This window comes from Python bivittatus, unplaced genomic scaffold (genome assembly GCF_059951505.1).
Source record: "Python bivittatus isolate LINGU-HERP-01145 unplaced genomic scaffold, Pbiv_v1 ctg000350_np1212, whole genome shotgun sequence".
Lineage (NCBI taxonomy): Eukaryota > Metazoa > Chordata > Lepidosauria > Squamata > Pythonidae > Python > Python bivittatus.
The window spans coordinates 21,828,883-21,843,382 of NW_028277074.1; the positions used below are offsets into that span (position 1 = coordinate 21,828,883).

General features: G+C 38.0%; 1 protein-coding gene across 1 annotated transcript in view; it reads right to left on the reverse strand.

Annotated features, from left to right (window-relative positions):
• The window catches only part of DSCAM (DS cell adhesion molecule), a 355,545-nt gene extending 345,090 nt beyond the window's left edge, over positions 1 to 10,455 (reverse strand). Inside the window, exon 1 of the mRNA XM_088144695.1 lies at positions 10,283 to 10,455. Within this exon, the coding sequence (XP_088000821.1) occupies positions 10,283 to 10,317 (35 nt within the window). The 5' untranslated portion in view covers positions 10,318 to 10,455. The remainder of the gene's footprint in view (positions 1 to 10,282) is intronic.
• Between the last annotated feature and the right edge of the window lie 4,045 nt (positions 10,456 to 14,500).

Genomic DNA, 14,500 nt, shown 5'->3' on the forward strand with positions numbered 1-14,500 from the left:
TAACAAAATTAAAACATACAAACCAATGATAAAAAGCAATAACCAAAACTAGAATAACATAGTATGGCAACTGAGAAGACCCATAACCAACCCAACTGAGCTCAACTAACCTCTTGACTCCCATGCCTGGGAAAACATCCAAATCTTAAAGGCTTTCCAAAAGACCAAGAGTCAGGGCTATCCTAATCTCGAGTGGGATGGTGTTCCGAAGGGCAAGCACTGTGACAGAAAAGGCACGCTTCCTGGGCCCTGCATTATGACAGTCTCTAATTGATGGGACCCAGAATTTGCCCCTCTGTCAGATCTGATGGGATAGGTAGAGACAACTGGAAAAAGACCAGTCCCTCAAATAACCCGATCCCATGTCATGCAGGGCTTTATAGATAACAACTAGCACCCTGATTTACACCCAGAAACCTATTTGAAGCCAGTACAGCTCATGAAGCAAAGATGAAACATGGGCATACTGTAGCTAGTTATATCCATAACTGTTTACAGCACCATGCTATAGACCAATTGCAGCTCCTGGATGCTCTTCAAGGCAGCCCTATGGCAATAGTCCACAACAAGCATGAGTGGATGCACTACCCCTATTCTACTCCCACCAGAGTTCATCTACAAGGGCTATCAATGCTGTCTTGCTCCCATACCCAGGCCTGAAACTAACTGAAATGGGTTCAGATAATCCATTTCCTCCATGACTTTCTGAAGCTGCAGCATGATCACCTTCTCAATAACCTTCTCTAAAAAGGGAAGGTTACAGCTGAGATGAAAATTGGTTAAGTCTAACTATGGTTTCTTAAACATCAGCAGGATCACCCCCTCTCTCAAGGATGCAGCTAATACAGTTACATGCAGCTACTTACAAACCCTGAATTTGAATATAGAAGATTCATAACACCAACTTATTTCATTGCTTCTCATGGCAAACCATAAGAAGGGCTTTGCACCAGTTTCCTAATTTCTGCAACTTTACTGCAATCCCAGAGTTACATCTGTAAAACTAAATAAAAATAAAAAAGAGAGAGAAAATGGGTTTAGGGATAATTTCCAATATTTACAAGATTAATGATACATCTGTTACTGCCAATTCTCTCAGGTCTTTTGTAGAAATTAAAATTCAGTGAAGGCTTCATTCAAAGGATTTGGCATTAATCACAAAAGCGACTATTCATTAAATATTTTTGCATTTTAAAAAAGACAAGAAAACAATTTGCATCAACCTGGAATATATCTTTGGAGAGCAGACCCACTGTTTTATCTCTAAATGTGCAAAGCCTTGTCTTAGGAGGGGGCTCCTGGTCTCAATTACAATATACACATATTCACTTTTATGTGTAGATGCAGTGATAACCCACTCCTTGGGTTACCATTACGCAAACTGAGGCAGTTGTCTCAAGAAAGAGATCTGGGGTGAATGTAAAGGCAGCAAACTGTTAAGCGTTGTTGGATTTTAACTGCTGGGTTCAGACAGCATTATTTCTGGTATTGCCTGCCACAAGTACAAAAATAACTTGGCTGGCCTTTTGTATTATGCAGCTTAATATGCATAGAGGAGAAAATACCATTTGCTTCACTGCCTTAGGCAGCAAAATATTTGGGTCCAGCCCTGCCATTTCAGCCATTGACAGCTACAGGTTGATCTAGACCAGTATTTCTCAACCTTAGCAACTTTAAGATGTCTGGACTTCAACTCTCAGAATTCCCTAGCCTGCATGCTGGCTGGAAAATTCTGGGAGTTGAAGTAGAGACATCTTAAAATTCTCCAGGTTGAGAAACACTGCTCTAGATGCCTGCACTTCACACACTTTGTGGGTTAGAGCATTCTGTACAGAAGTTTATTTTGCAACCTGCTATCTCACCTTAACTCCCAAGGGAATATTTTTATTTACGTGGCAATGACAAGAGGTCCTAGCAACATAACCCAGCTCACAGCAGGTTGGGCAGGCTTTGATTCTGCTCAACAAATTTTAATACAATCCTTGCAATCACTCCTGCTCAATCCCAACCCTGACTGCCGCGGGCTCTTGGTAGTTAATATCGTTGCAATCTTGCGACTGCTTCCACACACAACACTTGAAAATATATGTACTTTTTCCTCAGTTACTATGTGAAGTATTTTCAGTGTGTCTACTTAGGTAGTTGTGAAAGTTTATGAGTATATGCATATATAGAAATGAACTTTAACATTTAGATTTATGCAGAGGAAACTTCCAACTGCCATTTTTACTTATTTATAGGCAAGATATCACTGTGTGGCTGCAGAAAAGACATATTTATTCTAAATGAAAGACAGGCTGATTTTTGCACTCTTTCAGATATCTTAAATTAAAAAGCAAACTCCAATGCTCTAGTACTGTTTTGTACAGACTAGGCAGCAGAGGGACTAATTTATATTCCCAAAGTGTCCAGGTGCCTAAAAGCTTAATCTTTGCTCCACATTTTGCATGTTTTGACAGACATATCTACTTAAAGTGAATTGCACACTGAGTTGATCAGTACATGAACTGTTCATGAAAGCATTTTTAGTTTGGAAGCCCTTCAGTTCCAGAGGCTAGAAGTTACATTTATCACACATGGAAACATTCTATATTTTCTTCAGCCAACTTCTATAAATTGGTTTCACATGAGTTTGACAAATGCTGTTTTCTTTAGTGGAAATTATAACAGATATCCAACTGAAATCATGCCCACAGATATGTATGTTTTATGACGATACTTCGGATACAATATCTTCAAAGCCCATAGAGTGAGCATGTGCTGACATCAAATAGAAGGGAAAATCAGGGATGAAATGAGCCAACGCAGTAGTAACTAGTTAGTGATGATGATGATAATGATGATGATGCAACTATTACTCTTATTATTTGTTTAGATCTGTGGCCACAAATTACAACATTCCTTTCTTTCTTTGAAGAAAGCAGAGATTACCCAATGAAATTGAATCCTGGAAGAATCAGGACAGACAAAAGGATTTTCTTTTTTTTATTATTATAACACTTAATTAAATTTTGGAATTTGCTACCACAAAACATGGTACTGGCTACCAGGTTGGCTGGCTTCAAAAAAGGTTGAACCAATTCATGGAAGTCATGCAGATCAATGGCAATTAGCCTTGATAGAAGTGTAACTGCCTCTAAAGGCCATCTGCTGGGAGACCAGCAGGCTTTCTCGTGCAGTTGATTCAGAACAGACTGCTGGACTAGATGGGCCAAGGATCTGATCCAGCAAAGTACTGCTTACATTCTTATGTTCTTAAAATATTTCTATCCTGCCTCCCATGCAATCACATCTCAAAGTATTTTGCAATAAAGTTAAATGAAAATAATAAACAATCAATTCAAACACTACAAAATATTCATTAAAATGGGAAGCAAAACAACAAAAAACCAGAACTCCTTACCTGTACATTCATACAGAGGTCGTGAATTGCCTAAACAATGTAATGAATCACAAATTTCAAGGAACAACTTACCCAGCTGCAGGTGCTACTATAGGAAAGCCCCAGCCACAAATAATTGCAATATGACACTTTGCAGCTTTTGGTACATTCAATAGGAAAATAATAAAGGAAGTTTGCTTGTAACAATCATATCTTTGTTCAATATCATCAGCCAAATTCACACTATGTAGTCTGATCAAGTCCCATCATTAAGAAATATTTTAGAATCATTTTCCTCAACTTGGTGCCTATAAGATGTATTAGATTTAAACTCTGATAATTTCCATATAGTAAGAGTTATTGGTATTGATGTACTATATATCTGAGAACATTTGGGGAATCCTATTTTTGAATAAAAGATATATATGGGATATGTCTTTACAAAGCCATTTCCATGTGATCCTGGAATCAAAATATTGTTGTGAACCAATCCTAAAATTTCATGATATGCCTCCTGAATTAAAAGAACCAAAAAAAAGTTTTATTTGCTAAGGAACAGAAGGAATGTTCAAAATAAGAAAGTTGATTGAAAATGTACACAAAAATGTTTTTTTAAAAAAACCAATTGTTTATCCTGTTTACTAACAATGGGACAAAAACAATGAACATAGATTAAATATGACTTTTTTGTTCTAAAATATTAATCCTAGAACAAGAAGATTGTAAAATCTTTTTTTTATTGAAGGCAGTTTTTCTGCAGAATATTGGAAAGGGTTCAACTCTTTGCTCAAATTTCAGTAATCCTGTATTATCTACTGTTTAGTTACTAATTCGTTTCCAACCTTAATTTAAAGTGTTATTCTTGATTTCTAATGCCTCAAACAGGGAACAAGTTATCTGAAGCACAGCTTAAACAGGTAAATAGTTCTAGCTATGAAATTAGATTTCTGGGCTTTACTTTCTACCAGAAACATTAGATTATCAACTACCACAAAGAAAAACTAGCTTAATATACTAAGGATAACTACTGTTTTTTTTGAAACACCCATAACTGGCTGAATGTCACAACATACAAATCATGGTTTACAATGTTGTGTGTTACACAACACACTCATACAAAACCAAGTAAATCACATCACATCTTCATGTAATGTGTTAACTCAGCCAGTGCAGCTTCACTGGTAGCCCCATATTTATGAGATCACCAAAAGCTTTCAAACAAATTATTCCCAAGGCTACTATCCGAAAGAGATTAAGCAGCTATTTTGTTTATAAATTCTTTTTTGGAAAGCATGAGACATTTAAAGTACATTATGGTGTGGTTGTGACCCCATTTGTGGCAAAGAAAGTACTACCTGCACAATTTAATTTGTGAATATAAGTGAATAAAAATGTAAAGTATCTCCAAGAAAAAGGATCTGATCACAGCCCAGCATCTTCAAGAAAAAGGCCAGTAAACAAGAAACGTTCAGGAAAGAAGAAGCTAATGCTAATGAGAAAGTATCTCAGAGTTCCTACCCCCTAATTCTGACCCTAGTATCTGGTGACATTGTATCAGTAGAACTCAGGCCCAAAGACATAACGTGAGAGTGTTAGAGTCATAAGTTCCTTGTTTGATTCTTAGAAAGGCAGGCCTCCAGAGAGGGAAAGAATTTTCCCTTCTGAACAAAATTCCAAAGTTTGAAAATATGATCTAACTCAGCTATATATACATTGATAAAGTTGTTTGACGTAAGTTTACTTTATGGTGGGGAGACAAGACAGTGTTATCTCAGTGTATCTGCTTATAAATATCTGTCAAATATGAAATATGAATGATTAAGTGAATATGAAATTAGGAATAGTATAAAAGGTACAGCAGCTTCTGCTGAAATTGACAGCTGTCTTTCTTTCAGATAGATCCTTTAAGTGCATACTTTACAAGACTTGATAATAAAAGTTGTTAATTATTTCAGTATATGAATGCTGCATCATATTAACCGAACTTCTAAGTCTTTTTATACAATTTTGCTTGTTTTCACCTAGAATAGAACTGTTTTAGCAAAAAGATAGACAATTTTTGCCTCAGAGAATGATTTAAAAATACTGTAACTATTGTCCTAATAGAGCAGTGGCTGGCTGGGGAATCCTGGGAGTTGAAGTTCACACATCTTAAAGTTGCCAAGGTTGAGAAATACTGCACTAGAGATTCATGTGGCTCCCACTCTTATGTTGTTTAGGAAACTACTGAAGACTTGGTTTTTCTCCCAGGCCATGGGACACGGTGATTGAAAAGCGCCCTTTTTGTCCTTCTGCCTATTTTGCTTTCTTCTTGTTTTGAATACTTTGCTCTTCTGGTCAGTTGTATCTTTTATGCTCTTACATATATATGACTTGTAAATCACCCAGAATCATTTGAGAGTTGGACAGTCTATAAATTAATTAAATAAAGTCAAAGCCCCAAGAGATTAATCTAAAAAAATGACTGTATACTAAAAACAAAACAAACAAAAAAAGCCCTCAACTATCCCCAGTAAACCATTAAGGTAATGGCTTAACTAAAACAGATATATACACTGGGATTTTTGAATGTAGTGCAACTGCTCTTACTGTAAAACTATATGAAATAATGTGATAGCATCATATTTGCCAGGCCCTCTTGGTTAGTGTTTAAATATGTCCGAAAGGTTTGCATTCATATTCCTGATTAATTTCTTTTAAGTTTAATTTGTCTTCAGTGACTTTTTATGCTGGCTTTATTTTGTCAAGCTTTCTTGGTATCCATTTTCATTTGCAGCATATGTGTTTATTGTACTGTTATGTATTGCTAGATGCAGAGGGAAAAGCACGCTGTTCTAAAAGACAGGATTCACATACAGTAGGCTAAATAAAATATAAATAAATAAATACATACATACATACAGCTATCAGGGATACTTCAGCTGCCTTGGGACAAGGAGTTAGCCTGATGGCCTATAGAATCTCATCCAAATCTTTAATTCTTGGAAAGACCAAAAATCATCTCCATTCTGTATTTCCCTTGTCAAACACCATATTGGCCTCCTATAAAATGTCATTGGCCAATTGTGGAGAAAAGTAATTAGTTGCACTCCACTTCCTGCTAATTATTGAGTGTATAATCTGCCAAATGATGTACAAGCCCTTGTTGACTGTGGCCTACTGCCTCCCTTTGCTATCGTAGGCATACTCACAGGCAGGCAGCGAATGGCTTACCAGTGACAGCTGGCAAACCAGCCCCTGGGAATAAAACATTTTAGCACTTCATAAATTTCTAACAAGGTTTCAAATTGATGCAGTTTTCCTCCTCTCAGTTCTGCCAGCATAGCAAAAGGGGTAAAAAATGCTAATTAAATCTACAGTCCAAAAAAAAAGTGTCTGACTGGTAAGATAGTTCATTATTTTTAATAAGTAGCAATTAGATCACAACTCAGAAGAAAGTTAGGAGTTCTTAACAGCTTCCAAACAAGGATGGGAAAGCCAAATGAATTTTTCTAAACTGTCTACAGTTTACAAACAAATTCATTTTTTAAAAGGTGCCTGTATAATGTTCTTAAAACCCAACAAAGTTGGCACTTAACATGTTATAACGTGGCCAAGTATTGATCATCAAGGAATCCCAGAGTTTAGAACAGAGAGGTTATTAGTATTTTAATAATGCATTCATTAGTTTTGTAAAAGTTAAACAGTACTTTGTATAAAACAGTACAATAATCCATGCACATGGGAAAAACTTACTCTTTAAGGCAACTTAAATCTTATTTGGAAGGCTGCTAAATATTCTATATGAACATTTAGAATGCTAAATTTCTGTAGTTATACTACTAATCAGTATCAATTCATGGGGACTATCTGGCTCCTTTATTCCAACAGCTTCAACAATTTCAAGCAACTTTGGTCAGCAAACTACTGTGAGCAACTGCAGCCAGGTTATTCAAGAAAATCCTTGTACAAAGTTTTACAGAAGAGATTTTGCTTTCCATCCTAGTACTGTAATGTGATGCTTATTTGACATATAGTTTTAAGAACAGCCTTTTCAGAGGCATGCATAAACTCTGGAATCTCCTTCTGATGACAGACCATCTAACTCCCTCAGTCTCTGAACATCTTCTCTCTGCCAACAGTATAGATCCTTCTATTTAGTCTGGCCTTTAGCTTTCAACTCTGTAGCTGTTCATTTCTCACATATTTTAATTAACATCATTTTTTACTGATTTTTTTAAAATCTGCTCTTGTTCTGTTTGTAGTCAACTTTTAAAAACCAAAGTCAAAACTGAAACCTTGAGGACATGCAATAAGTCTCTGATTTACTTCTTCCTTTTTCTTCTGCTTGGAGTTTCATCTTATCTTTCACCTGAGCTAATTTAAGGAAGCTTGAAAAGACAAAGACACAAATATTTGAGTTTTAGGCAAATTAGGAATTTTCAACGTAATGGTTTTACAAGCATTTTGGAAATGGTTAAGAGACAGCTTAAATATTACTATTCACCACACTTTCCCTTTACTTTCAGAGAAACACATCTGAAGATTTTGCTAAGGAAGTTTTCTTAGGCAGATCACTAAGAATACGTAATAGCAAACCAATGTAATCAAAGTTACATAAGTTATTTATTTATTAAATTTATCTCTGCCCATCTCCCCCTAACGGGAAACTCTAGGCGGCTCACAAAATCCATTAAAACAATAAATATATAGAACATAAAAACATTACCAAACAAGAAAAGGTTCAAGAGGCTGATGGTTACCAGAGCTATAGATGACAGGCCTCTAAGGGGCTAGCCATCCCCACACTTGGTGACTTCCCTCCCCACTCCAGGCCAAGTGGCAGAGCCAGGTCTTCAGATCTCTCTGGAAGGCCAGGAGTGAAGGGGCCAATCTCACCTCCGGGAGCAAGATATTCCAAAAGATGGGGGCTACAGCAGAGAAGGCCCACTTTCTGGACCCCGCTAATCAGAGCTCTTTTACCGAGGGGGTCTGAAGCATGCCCTCCCTGTGTGATCGGGTGGAACGGGATGAAGTCATGGGGAAGAGGTGGTCCCTTAGGTAACCTGGTCCCATGCCATGTAGGGCTTTAAAGGTGATAACCAACACCTTGAATTGGACCCGGAAGCAAACTGGAATCCAATGCAGCTTGCAGAGCAATGGTGTTACATGGGCCCTTCTTGGGGCTCCAAAAATAGCCTGCGGGGCTGCATTCTGGACCAGCTGTAGCTTCTGGATACTCTTCAAGGATAGCCCCATGTAGAGCGCATTGCAGTAGTCTATATGGGAGATAACAAGGGCATGAATGACCTTTCGAAGGGCATCTCAATCCAGAAAAGGGCATAACTGATGCACAACCCGAAGTTGTGCAAAGCCCCTCCTGGCCACGGCTGCCACCTGCTCTTTGAGCAGGAGCCGTGAGTCCAGGAAGACCCCCAGATTACGCACTGGGTCTGTTTGGGGCAGTGCTACCCCATCCAGCACCGAAGATGACAAAGTCCCAGATACAGAGGAGGCATTAACCCACAGCCACTCAGTCTTACCAGGTTCAGCTGAAGCCTCTTGTTCCCCATCCCAACCTCACCTGGGATGGAGATATATAATTGAGTATCATCTGCATATTGATGATACCTCATCCCATGATGGTGGATGATCTCGCCCAGCGGTTTCATGTAGATGTTGAAAAGGAGCGGAGAGAGAACCGAACCCTGCGGCACCCCACAAAGGAGGGGCCGAGGATGGGACGTCTCGCTCCTTATCACCACCGATTGGGATCGGCTCTGGGAAAGGAGGTGAACCAGCCCAGAACTGTGCCGCCCACCCCCAATTCCCTGAGCCGTCCCAAAAGGATACCATGGTCAATGGTATCTAAAGCCGCTGAGAGATAAAGGAAAGCAAGGATGGTTGCACTTCCACCATCCCGTTCCTGCCAGAGATCATCCATAAGTGCAAGTAATGCCGTTTCCATTCCATATCCGGGCCTGAAACCTGACTGAAAAGGATCCAGATAATCCATTTCCTCCAGAACCCTTTGGAGTTGTGATGCCACCACTTTCTCAACCACCTTCCCCAAAAAGGGGAGGTGGGAGACTGGACGAAAATTGTCCAGTACAATGGGATCCAGGGAGGATTTCTTGAGGAGGGCATGCACCAACGCCTCCTTAAAGGCAGCCGGAAACACTCCCTCCCACAAGGATGTATTAACCAACACCTGGATCCAACAACATGTCACCTCCCGAGATGCTTTCACCAGCCAGGAGGGGCATGGGTCAAGATGGCAAGTGGTGGCCTTCACAGTCCAAAGGATCCTGTCCATTTCCTCAAGATCAACAGGATCAAACTGTTCCCAGATAACTGGGTAAGAACAATCCCCTGGTATCTCCCCAGACCCTGCCCCACACTTGGAGTCTAACTTGGAACAAATCCAAGTGATTGTTTACTCACTCACCTAATCTGGGTGAATATTCACCAGCCTGTGGTAACTGGTAATATGTGATATGTGCACAGTCCAATTTTACTTTCTTCCCCATTTTTGAACTTGCTCACCTACTACTTGATCGATTAAGTGTGTGAATTAGGTCACAGATGTTATTCATTGATGCACAGCAAGTAAATAGCTAAACTTCCAAAATATTTCTTTTCACTATGTATAAACCATACCATTTTGGAATTCCCAAGCTGATACACATTTTTACTTATCTATTTATTCTAGAATTTGAATGGCCAACTTAAAATAAGTTTTCCCAGGGGGGCCTACAATACATTAAAAGAATAGGTAACATTTTAAAATAATAATTAAAATACACAATAAGCAATCAAAGCAAGAGGTAGGTCATGCTATTATTGGCATGGAGATAATGAAATGATGCAGAAGACAGAACAATGCTAGCAAAAACAAAGCAAAAGAACAACTAGGCCCACCTGGGTAAAGTGTTTAGCTGCGTATGGAACTTCATAAAGGAGGAGAGATGAAACAAAAGGGATAATGAAGGAAGAGCTCACTGAGACAGTTAACTTCTGTGCTCTACTAAGTAACACACATACTACTGGGAGTCAATCTTTTTGGCGGCGGCTGCTGCTGCTGCTGCTGCTGCTGCTGCTGCTGTTATCATGTTTCCTTGGGAGTAATCAGTAGGGAGTGCACATGACACCATGTGAGCAGTTGTTAGCCAAACAGTGAATGAGAGATACAGTTTGTTTGCTCAAGGCCTTACATGTGAGGCCTTAGGGCTGCTGGTTGTCCACTCCTCTGTATACAATTTCAACTGGTAGGAGACTAAGTAAACAATTAACAAATATTCTCACATGCTAAATCAGCAAATATTCTCACATTCTGTAAAGCCTACAGATGCTTCCTTACTAAATTGCTTAGTGGTTTTTTTAGTCAATTAAAAAAAAAACTTTCAACTCAATGGAATGTTAGAAAGAAATTATATAAAGGGCACAGGACTATTTCTATCTCTCCGCCTGTCAGCAAGATAAAAACAGAACACAATGGGATCAGGTTTAGTAATGCAGAAGAAGCTGGCAAAAGGAAGATCAGGTTCAAAAACAGATCAGAGCTAACCAGGCTCTGCAGAGAAATGCATTCCCAGGAAAAAAAAAAAAATCCATCCATGCATCCCTACCAGTGGGCAGTGATTCAGAATGCTGCAGATAGTGCCATTCTAAGTCCCATGCCGTTCTTCCTCCAGATCATGGGACACTAAGTGGAGCATATGCAGCCTGTGTTGTGCTTTCCACACCACACAAACACATATCTACTCATTAAGATGGGAGAGCAGAAACACATGCACACATAGGTAACACATGTGCATTCAACCTGATTGGAACCTCTCTCTCTCCTCTTCCTCATACACATAAATGCACAGACAGGCAAGAGATCTGTACCTGCCCTGGTAAAGAGTTGGAAAGGATTGCAGATGCCAAGTTCTACATGCTTTCCCAATATTTTTTTCTTTTCAGCGCAACAGAATGTTCAAAAAAAAAAATATGCACAGAGCTTGGAGCTCTAACTATCTGTTCATTAGTATGATAACTGTCTACAAACTGAATAAAATGAGACCAAATTTGGTACTGGGAGAGATACCAACAAAAGGAAGAGTTTAAAAATGGGCCAGTTCTGGCTGGGGTCTGCATAGGAAAAAATTCCAGAAAATTTTCCCCAATGAATGTCAATAGGAAAGATAGTTGGGTTACAACTTGAATTGCTACCAAATGTTCTATTCTGAGCCATCTTCCTCTTAATCACATGACCCAAGATATACATCTTGACTTTTGCTTCCCAGTAAAACATATAAATAAAGATATGGCCACTGCTGGTAAAGAGTTTGAGAGATCTCACACAGTCAATGAAAAACAACATGATAGCAAATCTGACAAGTGCAATAATGAGGAACAGACAGAAACAAGCCTTCACATGAAAAAGTGGAAGTGAGACAATCTATTACATAGGTTAGGAATGAGAAAGAGAAGCAAAAAGGTTTGAAATTTTTTTCTACATATATAGCTCACTCTTGAAACACAGCAGTTGCTAAACTTCTTCCATTATAGTTGCCTAACTCTTTTTCAGTAAAATTACATCTCAGTAGTTCTTGGATTCTTGGGAACTTGCTCACTAGACCCAATCCTTCCACTTGCGTGAAGTTTGGAAAGAAGTTTAGAAGCCATATTCTGCATGCTTGCCCCTAGAGATTTTCCTCCTTTCCTCTTTTAATTTATTTTGGTAATTTTCAATATATTATATAAACTAATTTAAACAGAGCTTAATTTTTTCTGTAATTATACAAGGTCACAATAATTATTTGAAAACTACCTAACACTTTTTATGAGCCAGCAAAAGCATAAACATTTCTTCAATTTAGTTTATTTATACTAGCAGCACACTGGAAAGTGCAAATTAAGAAACATTTACAAACACACTTTCCCTATTAGGTAGGCATTCACACCATCTCTTCCAAGATGTTGCCCAAATAGAGAGAGACAGGCTAAGATCACATTGCACTGAGCAACCTACTCTTGGGCATAAGCAGAAAAGAGGGTGTCTCAACCACAGAAACCACCTTGGGGCTAAAGGGCTATTAAGACTAAAAGAAAAAAAATGATCTTCCCAATCATTCAGAAGACAGAGTTTGTATTTAGGCTGCCTGGAGATTCTTAAGAGCAGCTGAAAAAGAATACCCCCACAACCAAATCCAGACAACCCCAGCCCATAGGCTTTAAAAATAATTTCCATCTTCAAATTCCACTTTCTAAATCTGCGATCTGTTGTTAAAGCAAAAGTGTAATCACCTAGCCGCAAAGGTTAAGAGCTTCTGGAAACAACATGGTGAGTTGCTTTGATTAATGAATACACACTTGCACATGAATGTTAAGCAAATCACAGAACCTTTATTAATTTGTTTTTCTTTCTTTTTTTTCTAGTAGGCTCCATTTTGCAGATTAAATCATTTATAATAATGGATTATCTAATAATACAAAATGAATTAGCATCAGGAAACTAAGTAGGATCAGAGCTGGTTAAAATCTGAGAGGGAGACCACTAGAAAACCTGCAGCTGTATGTTGGACTGCAGAGCTGAAGAACCACTCTAGAAGAAAGCAATCACAAATTACTTCCATGCTATTGTCAAACCTACAGTATATGGACATGTTCATAAAGTCATCAAAAGTTAAGACTGACTTGAGGAAGGCTTTAATACTTAACCCTTCTAAATTAGATGATAAACATGATAAAACGGATGGTATCTAGGGGATTCTATATGGACACTTGATCACCCCTTAGACCTAGTGGTGATATTAGGAGGAGATAAAAATCATACTGTATTCTGAAAGAGTATCTCCTCTGAAGACTGTCTTCATCAACAATACAACTGTTTGAAACTTCTCAAACATATGTAATGAATACAAGTATGGTGACACATTCCAACCCAGACATTTGCTTTAAGGACTATCTGATTTTCCACCAAATAAAGCAGCATTAATAGTCAACCACTGCATACATAATTGTACCACCTGGACATTTAATATGTGTTCTTATTTGTAAACTGGATTTCACTGCTGTAACTACTGCTATCAAAAAGAATGTAGTTCTTTCCCTCTGTGAAAACACCAAACACATGAATATATACCAAATGCCAAATGTCAGATGCATATATCTGGAAGACATAAAAATCTGTACTAATTAATAGATATTAAGTTAGCTGTTTAAACCAAACAAATGTTTAGAGTAAAATCCAGTACCTTGCGTTGTTATGTGAACTATTTATATAATCAAAATGTCATATATGGTACTGTGATGTAGATTGATTTTCTGCCCTATTTCCTAAAGTCTGGCATACATTCTCAAAGCAAAACAGGTAAGACCTACAACCAAAAAACATACTACTATAATGATATGGATAAGAAATGTTTGGATCAGCCATGTTGCATTTTAAAGTACACGGCTGCAATGTACAGAAATGAACTTTATTTAACATTTGTGATAAATGCAAAGAAAATAATATTTTTTAAAGAACTTAAGGGATGCACAAATATGAATGTTTTGCTACATGTTTTCTATGCCAGGCATAGCCTACTCAAGCCAAAATATATTGGACCTGAAAATGAATAAAATGAGAGATCTATAATTTCTAACTTAGATATTATGTGACATTCCACTAGTTAATCAACAGGTGATTGTATTTGTGAATGTGAAGCTTAATGGATATTAGATTTCAATTCACTACCAAAAAAATTATCTATTTAACTTTCTGAATTTTATCACTGTGAGAAATGACAAAATGTTGTTTTTTCAGGCAAACTAATTTGACAGCATATGCTTTAAAATAAATCATAATGAGCAACTAGTAGTGAAAAGGGATCTTCCAGACCCCTGCTTTTCTAAGCAGAACATATGTAGTGATACAATCAAGTTACTAGTCCTCAATTGCTTAGGGGGTTCTTAGCATAAAGTAATATGGCTTTCCACTAGTTTGCTTAGAATATGTAAAAGGGCTAACATATAGAGGATGTGGCAACATGGAGAGGAAACTGGTGCAGGTGGTTAAAGGAGTCTCTGAATAGGGAGCTAAAGAACCAACCTGAGTTAGTTTTGTGGTAATAGTTGAACTAGGTCTGAAACCACATCACTGAGCACACT